At 37.0% G+C, this 13,926-nt stretch overlaps 1 protein-coding gene across 1 annotated transcript in view; it reads left to right on the forward strand.

The window, feature by feature from the left end:
* The first annotated feature begins 2,025 nt into the window (after nt 1-2,025).
* Nucleotides 2,026-13,926, forward strand: part of CALB1 (calbindin 1) — a 25,227-nt gene continuing 13,326 nt past the window's right edge. The window contains exons 1-3 of the mRNA XM_003782495.2: nt 2,026-2,290; nt 2,803-2,879; nt 6,519-6,593. Of these exons, the coding sequence (XP_003782543.1) occupies nt 2,212-2,290; nt 2,803-2,879; nt 6,519-6,593 (231 nt within the window). The 5' untranslated portion in view covers nt 2,026-2,211. The remainder of the gene's footprint in view (nt 2,291-2,802; nt 2,880-6,518; nt 6,594-13,926) is intronic.

The raw sequence follows: 13,926 nt of genomic DNA on the forward strand, positions 1-13,926 counted from the left end.
TTAGCTCTGTCAGGACTAGCAAGGCTCAGAGTGCTTTTCCAAATCATTGTATAATCGCTGCTTTTTCATCCTCTCTTCAGTTTATTTATCTGAATTGGTCCTCTACATACCATATTTCTCACACAAAGATTCTAGCCACTAACATAATGACTAACAGGACCTTATTAAGAATTAGTTTTCTAGGAGTTAGGATGAACGTTTACAAACTATCAGTCTTTCATTACCAAGATCATTTGTCTTTATAATCAAAAGGATCTGGTGGAATAATGTTTTCTCTGTGAGAAGTTAACTTAGATAACTTCAACTTCCACACATGCAGAGAAATTAAGAGGTTTATGGACACATAGCATCTTGTTCATACTTGCATGTTATCAGTGTGTACTTTGTGACTATGTCCCTATAAATCTAAGCTTCAGGAAGGCAACTGTATCTTTTATTTCATTATTTTTAGTGTCTAGCAGAGGGCTAACATAATATGTTCTAATAAATGTTCATTGGACGAATAAAAGTACAAATAACTTGACATCTAGTGAACCCCAATTTAGTCAAAGAACATAATGTTGCTAACTTCTCAAAGTCTAGTTTACCTCTTGAGTGAAATAAGAATAACAGCATTGCTCTGCGTACCAACTTTCAACGCTGACTGTGAGAATCAGATAAGGTAACTCAAGTGAAAATAATTCATGAACTACAAAGTACTATGGAAGTGAGAACTCCATTGAGAAGATTATTGAAATAGGTCAACTTTAAATTGATGGGTCTTTTAAACAGATATTCATAAAAAGTTTCACAAATCCACTACTGAATAGAACCAGAGTCTTAAAAATATAAATTTGAGGGTTCTCATACTTAATCACACAAAGTTAAAAATCTAGAGCTTGGTGAATTCATTTTAATCCACTTTAGGGTTACGTTCGATTTTTCTTGTTTCTTCATCTACTTTGAACCCTTGCAATCAGACACTTGAGACACAGTTTCAGTGAACCTCATGGGTCAAATGACTCAAAACCAATACTTTAGAAGTATTTGTGTAAATAATAAACAATCTAATTATATCATTTACTATATTAAAATACGTCACATAGCATGAAATAAGTCAAGGAGGTGTTTTTCTAACTTTGACATGGTGACTTCCTATTTCTGTAAAATTCTCTAGCGAAGATTGCCTGGCACAGAATGGAGGAGGGGTACTTGCTCTAAGGTAACTTCACAGGCTGTAGAGTCACTAATTCACCTGCACATGAACTTGGGCCAGATTCTTCCTTTCTGTTTGCTTTAGTTTTACTCATTCTTTCTAAATTCAAAGGCAGTAAACTATGGTGTCTCTGACATCACTTCCTTTTCTAATATTTTAAGTTGTTGTAATTTAATTCTACCACTTTCCAGTTATAATTCTAATTAAAATTGGAAAAAGAAAAACACCCATCATCCTTCTTTCTCATGTTGGCAAGGTTAGTTCATATAAACCATACTAGGAAACATTCATGTGATAGTCTTCACAAGCACAAGAGTGATCATTGATGTCGATTAATTCATTGTATACATTTAATTCAATTAATCTAATACTTTCCAATATGTCACCTGGTTTTGTTCAAATACTAAAAGTCTTGGAAGAAATACATGCACAAACGTAATCGACATTTTCGTGATTCTAACTTTCATCGGCTTTTCCCTTCCATCTGAAAATCCAGACCTCTCCAGGTCAACAGTTTCAGTCTATTTTAATTATGTTCGTGATTGTATCATGGGGACTAAGGTTCTTCCTGGACGAGGAGAATGTGGGGCGAAATGAGCCTCTGTTTTCAGCATCCAGTCCCCAGCAAAGTCCTCCACCACCTGCTGCTTCCTACACGCCGAAACTCCAGCTCCAGCTAGCTCTCCTGGTGAGAAGGGAGAAAACTGGGAGGGAGGGGAAGAAGGTTGGTGAGAGCAAGAGGCGGAGAGTGAGGAATGGGAGGCAGGAGGAGGCGGGGCCGGCTCTGGGCCGTCGGGATAAATACTGAGAACTGGGTGCGGGGTTAGAGAGAGAACTCCGAAGAACGCCTGAGCCCAGCAGCACCGCGGACAGCGCCCGGCAGCGCCCGCGCCCAGGTTCCTCCGCAGCTCTCCCTGGCGCACAAGCTGAGGTTTCGCTCACCCGGCTCTCGCACCGACACACACGCACACACAACAACACACATTCACACACGCGGACACGCACCCTGCTATACAATGGCAGAATCCCACCTGCAATCATCTCTGATCACAGCCTCACAGTTTTTCGAGATCTGGCTTCATTTCGACGCTGACGGTGATTATCTTCTATCGTTTTTAACTGTTTCAGGACCCCTTTCCATGCCCCTTCCCATGCTTTGGCCTCCCCTGAGCCTCCGGGTCCCAGTATTCTGCTTTGTATTCTTCACTTCTTTTCCCCTCTACCTCATCTTATCTCCCCGACAGGCTGCTGAACCGTCAACCTGAAAGTTTATATTGCTTCCATGTAACCCCAAACCTTAAACTTTTTGTCTTTCCAGGAACGGTAGTGGTAGAAGGAGAGAAACAGAGCAGGAATGGGGAGACCCTTCCCCCCAAAGTTTCTATGGCTGCGCTCAGCGCCCCAACCATCCTCCTTTGTCCTCAGTGGACCTAAAGTTTGTCAGTCCAGGAGGGGAGCGCTGCCGCATCTGCACCCCTTGCCGGTTAATAAATATCCAGGCAAGATTGAGCCTCCCAGGTCGCCAGAAAGATAGCCGTCCCGGAAAGGGAACAGGGAAGACACGGAAAGGAGCGCTCTGACGCTGGGATGCCTCTTTGTCTTTGCAGGAAGCGGTTACCTGGAAGGGAAGGAGCTGCAGAACTTGATCCAGGAGCTCCTGCAGGCGCGAAAGAAAGCCGGACTGGTAGGTTCGAATTTATGAAGGAGGAAAAAGACCTTCGATCCTAAAGTACAAATATTCTTGTGTTTTCATAAAAATCCAGCTAGGTTAAGCGCTTTCTGGGGATTGCAAACGTTTATTGGCTGAGAAAGGCAAGAAAGAACACCTTTCAAAGTTGCATAGGGAGAAAGGAGAAGAAGAGAGAGGAGGGAGGAAGAGGGAAGGAGAACGCGGGAGAGAAAGAAAGGAGAGAGAGAGAGAGAGAGAGAGATGGATTTTTCTAATAGGAAAAACCTTACGATCTGAAATTGGAGCTTCAAAAACGTATATTCCAGCCTTGTATTTGCCTTAATAGCTCCTAAAAGGAAAGGGTAGTTGCGTGAGATTCTTTGATGGGTCACCACATTTACCACTGAGCCGGTTAGATCATTTCTAACTTCTCTTTTACTGCGTGAGAAGTAAGGGGGTAGAAATACATTTCTGCCCCTTGGTGGTCAGGAAACAGATCTGCAGACTGTGGATCTCTCAAGCTATGGCCAGTTATTATTGTTGTGATGTTAGTGTAGTCACGGAGATGAGAGAATGTCTTGTCTTGACCCTCCTCACTGGGGGAAAGTTGGCCTACTTGCAGCAGAATAGTGAGCAAGAATTTAGCAAGGAAAGGTCTTCCTTTTGCTGAAAAGAGAAACCCAAAAGTTAGAAAAGTAGAACAATTTTAAGAATTTCCTCACCGTAAAAAAGAAGAGAGAGATTCTCGAATGGGAAGGAATTAATGGTGTGTTGAAAATGAGCTGTTTGTGATTTAAGCCATCAGTTATTTAAATAAATGAAATTTTTATTAATTATAAATGAATTCCATTGAGCATAAATTAATTTTGTGAGAAAAGATATTGTTAGCATAAAAATAAAATATACCCAGATTCTAAACATAGATGAGCTGGTTGTATAAAGGAAAGAGAATTCGGATTTTTACTACTCGATGGAGGTTTATGTAAGATGTCTTTCAGGAGGCAATGTTGGACTAGTCAGTTGTTAATGGTCTTTGGCCTTTTTGACGATGGATAGAAAGAGATTTTACATTACTGATGATGTACCTAGCATCTGTATATATCATATAGCAAGGATATACTATTCTCTCTAGTATTGACTGATATGTATAAAATTTAATAATAGAATAATCTTTTTTCTACCTAAGTCAACAATTGTGCAATATGTATATCTAAACCTCGTATTCAGAAGAATCTCAGAGGGCTCTAAATGTATTATAATGCATTAGAGAAGCATTGGTTGCTAAAATCATTGGCCAATTGATTTCAAACTAGAATGCATTCTAGGAATTCTTTTATCCATAATTAATATTATATAAATCTAAAATTATAATAGAATAGAATCAAATAACATAAAAATATGTTATATACCATCCAACCTCCTTCTATCTTTTATATTGTCATGTAAATAAATTTTATGCAACACTATAATTATAGCTATATAGATCATTGGCTAATAAAAAAGAAGCATTTCACTTCTTCATTAAAAACATCTGGTTGAAAAAATCTTACTTCTTATAACATTTAGAAATAAAACTTCAGAAGATGCTTCCACCAGCCAAATGACTATATTTTAATTTTTTTCAGAAGTAATTTTAATATTGAAATTTATTTTCATTTTAGAAATTCATATTCTTGAGCGTTATACATTTTTCTAGAGTTTTCTTTTCCTCCTCCTATTTTAACTATCTGACCTTTTTATAAACAATGCCTTCGGGTTAGACTTTTTAGAGTTTAGAGGTTACTTTTTTTAACCTAGGCTTCAGTTTTAGAACATTTGATTATATTCAGAGTATTAGATTATAACCTCAAAATACTAAGTTTGAGCACAGGAAAAAGATTCTATCAAGTCACTTAATACTTTGATTCTTCCATATTTTTCTGGATTATTTATATAGGCTTTGGATAGTTAAAATCTAAATTAAGTTCTGAATTGGGAAGTTCATAGGCTAGACGCATGTTTCACTATCCTACCAACCTCATTGTAGTAAACCTACTTTCAAATATTTCTTTGCTTTTTTGGAACACAAAGATTGATCTTCTAAACCAAAGCTTCTTTGCATTTCTGGGCATACGAGAACATATTTCATTGCATTAATAGAAACATAGGTTAGCTTTTCATATTAATAATGTAAAATTTCAAAATTTTCACTAAATTAAGATGACATGAATGAACTATAACACCCCAGTGTATTTTCAGAAACTATTCTTTTACATTAAATATAGTATTTAGTCTTAAAATTTGCATTCATCTTTATAAGCCCTTCATTGATAATGATGATGACAATGATGATTATAGTTACGCACTGTTTAAAAAACAGATTTTGACATAATTGTCACCCAGAAATTTCACAGACTAAATGTCAAATCTTCTATGGTATTGCAATGGTGTTGCACAGTTTTAAGATTGAAGAATAAAGTCTTTTATTGTTTGTATGCAATAAGGTATGTGTAAAAATTACAGAAACTGACATTCTCACTATTGCCATAGGGTGAACACTTTCATTTTTTTACAATCATAAATCTAATAAATACAAATTGCAATTTATCCATAATAGAAAAGCTTATTTTTTTATTTCTGGTTAATTTGAGGGTACAAATTAGGTTACAAAGTTTGCATTTATTAGGTATAGTCCCTGTTGTAGCTGTGTCCCTAGTAGAAAAGTTTTTTAAAGAGTAAAATATAATTAAATTGTTTTGTTACTATTATTTCTATTAAAGATATTTACACTGGCTCCAAGAGGAATTTGTAAATACTACTAGAAATGGTATTTAGCCTCAATGTAGCCCTTAAATTATGTTAACCTATCTATCCCTAGAGCAGACTGTGTGGTAGATAATACCACCACATTCATAGTTATGATAAATATTGAGACCTTAATTTGCTTTCCCAAGGACAGAGAATAGGACATTAGAAAGGGCTGACCTATTTTAAGTAGGCTTCAGTTAATTCAACAGGGCAATTAAAAATGGGCTATGTTGGATACCCAAGGGTAAAAATTAAACTTCCTGAATACTAGCTCTGTGTTAAGATCACTAGTTTATAGTTCATACCTCTCTAATCTGTTTAATTTTAAAATTTGTTCAATTAATAAATGCCCTTTCCATACTGGAAACATTATTTGCTTGTAAAGTGAGTAAGCCTCTAACAGTCACATTTTTTTGTTTGTTCAAACTGAAAACACACATCACTACCTTCCATGGAGAAACAACATTGTGTTAGAAAAAAAAATGTATAGGACAAAACAGTGTAGCAATGTAAAACAATGTTTACTGAAGCAAGCAATTTTCAAAGTATATTAACAATGATTGTTATGTTTAAATTGACTAAAGGTTATTAAATGAATGATCCTGAATATATTTTTCAAAGGGTAGCATATTCTCAAAACTAATAATAGAAGATAAATCACAGCAATTGACTTAGAAGTGATAATCATAATTATAACTCTCACATTTGGAACTAATAAGTTCTAAGAAATAATTTTCATGAGAATAGTTAATCAGTATGCGTAATTCCAAATGGATACATTTTGGGTTTTCTTGGCAGTAAGTTATTATCACAAGCATAATTGGATACTTTTGTAGGAACTTCCTAACTGCTTTTATGTAATTTTAGGAGTTATCACCTGAGATGAAAACTTTTGTGGATCAATATGGCCAAAGAGATGATGGAAAAATAGGAATTGTAGAGGTAAGGAACTTATGCATTTTTCTGATTAATTTTAATAAATGAGTGTCAGTTTTGAATCTGTGCCACGTCAAACATGTTATAGCAAGACCCATAAGGAGAGTCTTATTTTACCTTAGTAATATATTATCTTCTGTTCAGACATATAAGGTCCAAAAAAAAAAAAAAAAAAGTGTAAAATGAAAGAGACCTAAGAGTTTGCCTAATCCAGAGCCCCAGTTTAATACGTTGCAAAATTGAGACCCTGGAGAAATGAAATGGTTTGCCTCTGGTCATGCAGCTGCTGGGTGGCACAGGTGCAGTTAGGAGAACAAGTCCCCGACTTCCGGATGGGCATCCATCACAGTACATTACCCAGCTCACTTCCAAAAAGTGTCCAACTACACGAGTCACCAGAATTTCTCATCATTTAACAGCATAGACTCTTCTAAGATAGAAAATGAGAATATTTACAGTTCCTATGAAATACTTGCAGCTGTAATATTTCATAGAAAAAAGCTGCATCCTGGTTTCTGAAATTCTATTTTAGATTGACAATTAGCCTTAGTACAAACACGTAGATTTAACCATAATGAGTATATTATGATGTGTTATAGGTGCAATTTTAACTTTGAGACTTTCTCTTGAGTCTCTGAAAGTTAAAATTGTGGGTGTCAGATCTTATCTTTTAACAATGACTTTTCCCATGAAGGATAACTTATTTTTGTCCATGAATCGAAGAAGTAAAATTTTGATTATTCATCAGTTCCTCTAAATTTGTGAAAGTGCTCTTTCTTCCCTTACTTCTATGTTTTTAGATGCTAGTGTCTCAGTTTCTTCTTCTTTTTTTTAATCTTTGCCACCTATTAGAGACATTGGGTGGAAGACTTTGTCAAGAAAAATTAACAAAGTCACGTTTTAAAATATAACAAATCACAAGCATAATAACGTTCTTCATATAATCTTAGTGTTTTAGATTGTAGAGTACTCTGGCTCTTAAAAGCATTTAGTCATAACTTACCTTTGATCCAGGTTACTAACCTGGTTTTCAAATAATGGATCTTATAGGGCACCTGTGATGCCAAGCTGAAATACACTTATTTTTAAACAGCTACTACCAATAAAGGGAGGACATACTATTATTATCTTCAGTCCTCATAATTAAAAGTTTTCCCTAGAGTGTACACTTTCCCCTTTACCTCTGTGTAACTCATTACTATATAAATAGACAATAGAAATGGGACTTCCATGCTGACATAGAGGCCAACTAATCAAGACATGAAATCATCAAGGATAAGAACATAAATAACTCTTAAATGAACATGAATGAGATGGAGTAAATTTAATTATTCAAAACTAGTTTGAAAATCTGACATAAGTGAAATCATAGATTGGGTGTGTCAGAGTTTGGCATACTTTATCATCCTAATAAAGGAAAGACCGTCACATTAAACTTACTTGGAGGGACTCCAATGGGCTCAGCTGTTTATTCCGTTTCATTTCTTCAATGATACTAGATTATGCAATAAACAGCATTGATCTGCTTCACATTTGTTTAAATGGATTCTCATGTGTTGAATTCAGGTTTTGCTATATGTGATGTAGCCTAATCATTGATGGCTTATTATTTAAGGTCTAATTTGAATGAGAGGTTAGAGGTCACTTAGCAGATGCATTGTCTTGGAAATATGATGAAAGAAATTTCCCCAGAATTTTGAGATAAGAAACTATTACAGGAAAAAAGCAAAGCAAAACAAACAAACCAGGGAAAAAAAGCACAATCTTCTGTGCAGGGAAAAATAAGAAATATAAGTAACAGAAGAGAGTGAAGAAGGTAATGAAGGCTGAAATGAAGAACTGAGGAACTTTTATAGAAATAAGACAAAAAATAATTTAAGTTTGTTTAGCATTATACACTTTATAAAGTATTTTCTCTTTCAATCCTCATAACAGCAAAGTTAAGTTAGTCTAAATATAAAGTGAGAATCTATTTTGTGGTTGAGAAATCTGAAGCTTCAGTAGATTTTACCTAAGGTCAAAGCAAAAGAAATAAATGATAGAACAGCTGGAACCCAGCCGTGTTCCCCTAAACTGTTCTACCTGCTTTTTTTAATAATAAATAATATGCACATTTTCTGCATTAAAAGGAAAGCTTTTCAAGCTTCAATTGGTTGATTACTTATGGCAAGGTTCTAAGTTTAGCCAGTTTAAATAGGGATGCACAAAGTACTGGGGGATAAAGAAGTTATTGGGCCAAAGCACTTAAAACATGATTTGAGCAGAATTTTTCAGATCAGCTGAAGCAGAAAGAGTTTAAAGAGAGAAAAGTGAGACACATAAAAACAGATTAGAAGGTTTTAGTGTTCCAGGATATGGAACTTTTTGCTAAATGGGACCCTTGGGAAGAACTAGCCAAAATTCCTCACTTAAAGGATGAAGAAACTGAAGTACAGAAAAGTTGAAAGATGTGTCCAATGTGTCCCACAGCCACTATTAGGGAATGAAAAAACCTATATAGAGACCTAGATCTGACTTTGATTCCAGGACCCTTTTCCTTAACCGGAGTCATCAGCCAAGATATATTAACAGAAGCAAGGGAGGTGGGACAGGGGATTAGTTAAGAGAGAATCTGAGCATAGGTGAGCAGGGAGGAGGTTACTTCAGTAGCTGATATGCCTGTTTATTCAGGCTATGGTGGTTAAGTAAGCATGGAAAAAAGGCAGGTTCTGAAAATCATTGGAAAATAGAAATTGAAAGTTCTATATTACCTGTAGAAAATGGGGAAATAGAGACTAGGGAATGGTTGAATTTATCATGTGCCCTCTAGTGTCATGAGGAAGTTGTACAAAATAAAGTTTATCCTTTGTTTTTCCAACTTGACGTAGGATATCACTTGCTTAAAACTATAATATATAATATGAGACACAAATACACAAATCCTAGCTATCTACGAAGGAACACCAAACCCCATGTGTTTCAAAAGGTATAATCCTCTACGTACTAAAGTCAAGCACACCTTAATGTTGGTGTGCCAAGGGCAAAGAGGTTGGATTTGCCTAAATATTATGTTCACTTAAAAGTTGTACTCCTGGACTCATCAAAACTAATCAAAGTAAAGCAAATTATATTCATGCAGTGGTCTGCTTCCCTGATGGAACAGGTCACATTGGTTTGCGTCTGAAACATATTATTCAAAACCTCAGAAAACATAGTGATTCATTTTCAAAGGGTGGACCTGATGAAGTTGAGGGACACTTTGCAACAACAAGCATTTGCTACCTAGACACACGTAAAAGGAGGCTAATGGGCAAATTTGCTTTCTTCTTCACTTTCTGATTTCAGGTCTTTAAATATATTTTAAAATTCACACAAACGCAGTTTAGTAATAAAGAGATTGTTAATATGAACTCAAAACAGGAACATCAAGATTCGGAGATAATTGAACAAATAGCGTGACAGTCAAAAAATGTGGTAAATGTATTCAGACTAATAGCTCTATCACACAGCAGGCTGACTAAAATAAGTAAAAAGGGGGAGTGAATAATTTAGCAGGTGATGGAACTTTCCTCCTAGGTGCCCACATGAAGTCTAGCGAGTTCCATGAGCCATATGTCCACCGTACACGTTTTGTACACGATCCCTTGGGCAATGTGTGGGAACCAACCATCCTCTCCGGCCTTATTGTTTCTATCTGTTCAGGTCAGTGCATCCACTGAAAAACAGATCTAAAAGCTATTTTATTCCCCCAACGGTGACAACCCTCCCAGGGAAGAAAGCCCTTCCGAGCCTTTCCCCCTGTTCTTCCACAGAGGGATTTGAGCATGTGAGGTTGGCCAGGGGGAATATAATTTTTCACAGCAGACTACTTTTTCCCCTTAGAATTTGGAGAAATGACTGACAATGAAATCTGATTTAAAAATTCACTCTAGATGGACATTTTAAATGATCTATTAGGACAACTTTTTCTGATTAAAGATTTTAATAAAGGGCAAGGAAGGTAAGGGACAGAGTCTCAAAACCTAGAGAATCAGGCCGCCTGCCTTCAAATCTGGCTCAGACCGCAAGCTATGTGAGAACAAACCATTTGCCTTCTCTGAGCCTCTGTTTCTTTGGCTATGAACAGGAATGACAACGTTTGAATTTCATAAAGTTGTTATGAGTATCGACACCGGATAGGATAACATATGCCAAACAAATAGACCAACACTGTCACACCATAAACAATAAATGTGTTTGCTATTATTGTTAATCACAGAAATTAACTTACTGGAAAATCTGCATCATTTTTCTGAATGCCAAGCCTTTTTTATGCCACTTCTTATATATTGTAATGTGTCGAATTCCAATTACTAAATTTTTGAGATTGTTTGCCTTCCCAATGTCCTGGACTTAACTTCTCATTGGTTAGGGAAAATGTTGCTCAGGTTCTCAAATGAAAAAAGTGAATTATTGGCTAATACATGTTCAAGAATGTTAACATGCACTGTGGTTGTCTTTAACAGTTAAAAATTCAGCTTGGCGCCTGTGGCTCAAGTGGCTAAGGCACCAGCCACATACACCTAGGGTGGCGGGTTCGAATGCAGCCCAGGCCTGCCAAAAATAACAATGACGGCTGCAACTAAAAAATGGCCGGGCGTTGTAACGGGTGCCTGTGGTCCCAGCTACTTGGGAGGCTGAGGCAGGAGACTCACTTGGGCCCAGGAGTTGGTGGTTGCTGTGAGCTGTGACGCCACAGCACTCAACCCAGGGGGACAGCTTGAGGTTCTGTCTCAAAAAAAAAAAAAAAGTTAAAAATTCCATCTCATGCACAATTTTAAGTATCCATCTCAATCATTTACATCTACAGTGGAGTGGCCTTTCATATATACTCTCCTCACACCTAACACTCAGCTTTATTGTTAATCTATTCACAGCTTTGAAAAGTGTCAGGGAAAAAATATGTTTGAAATTATCTGCCTCCTTGTAAGTTTCTCACAGGTGATGACTATGAATTTCCTGTAACTAGTACATTGCCTGGTGTTTAGTAGTCAAATGAGCCATGACAATAGATTTCAACCTACTCCAAAACAGATGGCAAGGGCTCTATAAAATATGCTAGAAGTAGAAAAGAGATGGAAAGACCTTGCAATGGGTTGAGTTCCCCAGGAAGCAGATTTGAGTGGAGGAGTAGCAGTGAGAAGGTCTATTAGGACGTGCTTGCGAGATCAATACGAGTGGAAGGAAAGTGAAGAGAATAGAACTGGGCTGTGATACAGTCTCAACAGGGACTTGAACTGACTGGTTAGTGAGCTCCGCAGCTGGGACCACCCTACACAGACATCCCAAGCTTTGAGTGAGAGGGCTGAGCCTTCTTTTCCCTGTGTGAAATCAGGGATGAGATCCAGCCTTCTTGGGGATACAATCCTCAGCCCCAGTGATCTCTTAGATAGGGCCTGACAGCTGAGGCTGCAGTAGCATTCCCAGAACTTGAAGGGAGCCCTGGAGAGCAGATCACAATGTCCACTCTCTATTCATGGCTCAGGAATATGTTATTTGAATGATCTTCTACTTATTTGTGACTCTATACTGACTTCAGAAGAATAGTCCATTGCCTTCATTGTTTCAATGATTTATTTACTAAAGTTTTTGCAATTACTGGACAAAGAAACAATAATTAAGATACAGACAGACTTTATCCTCAAGGAGAACAGAACCTACTGGGGGAGGCAGGCAAGTAGCCACCCCCACTTTTGGTGACAAGCAACCAAATCCTTACGTGAAGCTCCAAGGGATTCTGCTGTGGCCACAACTATCTGCCCTCTTTTTGGCACTCTTCATTCTCTCCTCTGTAAAAACGTTTTGGGAGTTCATAAAAGAGCAGTCAGCCCAAAGACTAAGGAATCACCAATAATTTTGCAAGAAGAAGTACCAGACAGCAGTGACATGGTAAATGTGAGAATAAATTCTTGGGTTGAAGCTCTAAAAATGACTTGAGGCACACAGTTGCTTCTCCCTCCAGCAAAGACCCTTTCTGGCCCCTCTCCAACCCTACTTAGCACCTTCCACAAAAGATCTTTAGCATTGCAAACATGGTTTAGAAGCTCCAGCTGGAGAATCACTTTGCCTAGCTCTGAAATTTAAATATTGATTCATATGCTTTGGCAGAAAAACCCACAGGCAACACAGGACCACCACACTGTGAAATGCACTTTAAGACAGAGTTATGTTCACTGTAGCCACATCCTATCCACATATATTCATTGCTTTTCTTAATGGTTAGTTTGCCTTATAATAATCTTTTACATGTTTAAGACTCATTTCTAACATTGGTAAAACAGAGGGAACGCTGTATTGAATGTAACATGTACAGTTCAATAAAGTTAGAACCCATTGAATACATTGCACATAGATACATATTTTTTTAACAATTGCAGTAAGTAGAAGAACAAAACAGCATGGGCAAGAAATAGTCATTTACCGTAGATGTGAAGAACAGTTTTTCCATTTTTCTGTTGGACATTCTATACCTATGAATTTTCTGTGAATTACATGAACTTTAATTTATGAAACAAAGATGCTTGAACATCCCCTAATTTTACATTTAATCATTGCTTACTAGCTCATTCTTATATTTTTTTCTGTTTTTATGCATTCAGTAGACTTAGAGAAGGACAACTTTCTTAAGTTATATGTTTTGCTCAAAACAACATAGATGAGTTATAAACATTCAAGCAAATAGAAAATCATAAAGAGATAGTAAAAAATACTCACTATAAGCTATGTGAAGTAGGTATTTTAAATGAAGTAAAATTATCAGCCAATCCACAAGCATCCATTTCAGATATGTAACACGGTGGACACCATGCCAGACATTCAGGGGATGTAAGAAAGAAATAGTCTCTGTTTTCTTGAAATGAATGGTCTAGAAAAAGGTCCACAGAAAACTTAAGTAGTATCTGAAAAGTTACATGCCAATAAATATGGGGAAAGTTTGTATTGCTATTTTTTTCCCCAAATGAATGCTTATGTTAATGCCCAACCATGATGTAATGTGGCCCGACATCTCATATCACACAGAACTTTCCAAAATGTAAATACTTAACATCCAATTCCATTGGCCAATCTATTTCTTAAAATGTCTGCCTCTGACACCTCTTCTCCCTCTTTGAAATATACGCATTTCATTGTCTTTGTTCCCTCTCCCCTTCTGGGTTTTTGTTTCTAAATAAATAAGAAAATGTTTTCTGGGCTCGGCGCCTGTGGCTCAACCGGCTAAGGCGCCAGCCACGTACACCTGAGGTGGCGGGTTCGAATCCCCAGCCTGGACCCGCCAAACAACAATGACGGCTGCAACCAAAAAATAGCCTGGCGTTGTGGC

Source organism: Otolemur garnettii, unplaced genomic scaffold, assembly GCF_000181295.1.
Source record: "Otolemur garnettii isolate 467f Iridium unplaced genomic scaffold, OtoGar3 scaffold00004, whole genome shotgun sequence".
Classification (NCBI taxonomy): Eukaryota; Metazoa; Chordata; class Mammalia; order Primates; family Galagidae; genus Otolemur; species Otolemur garnettii.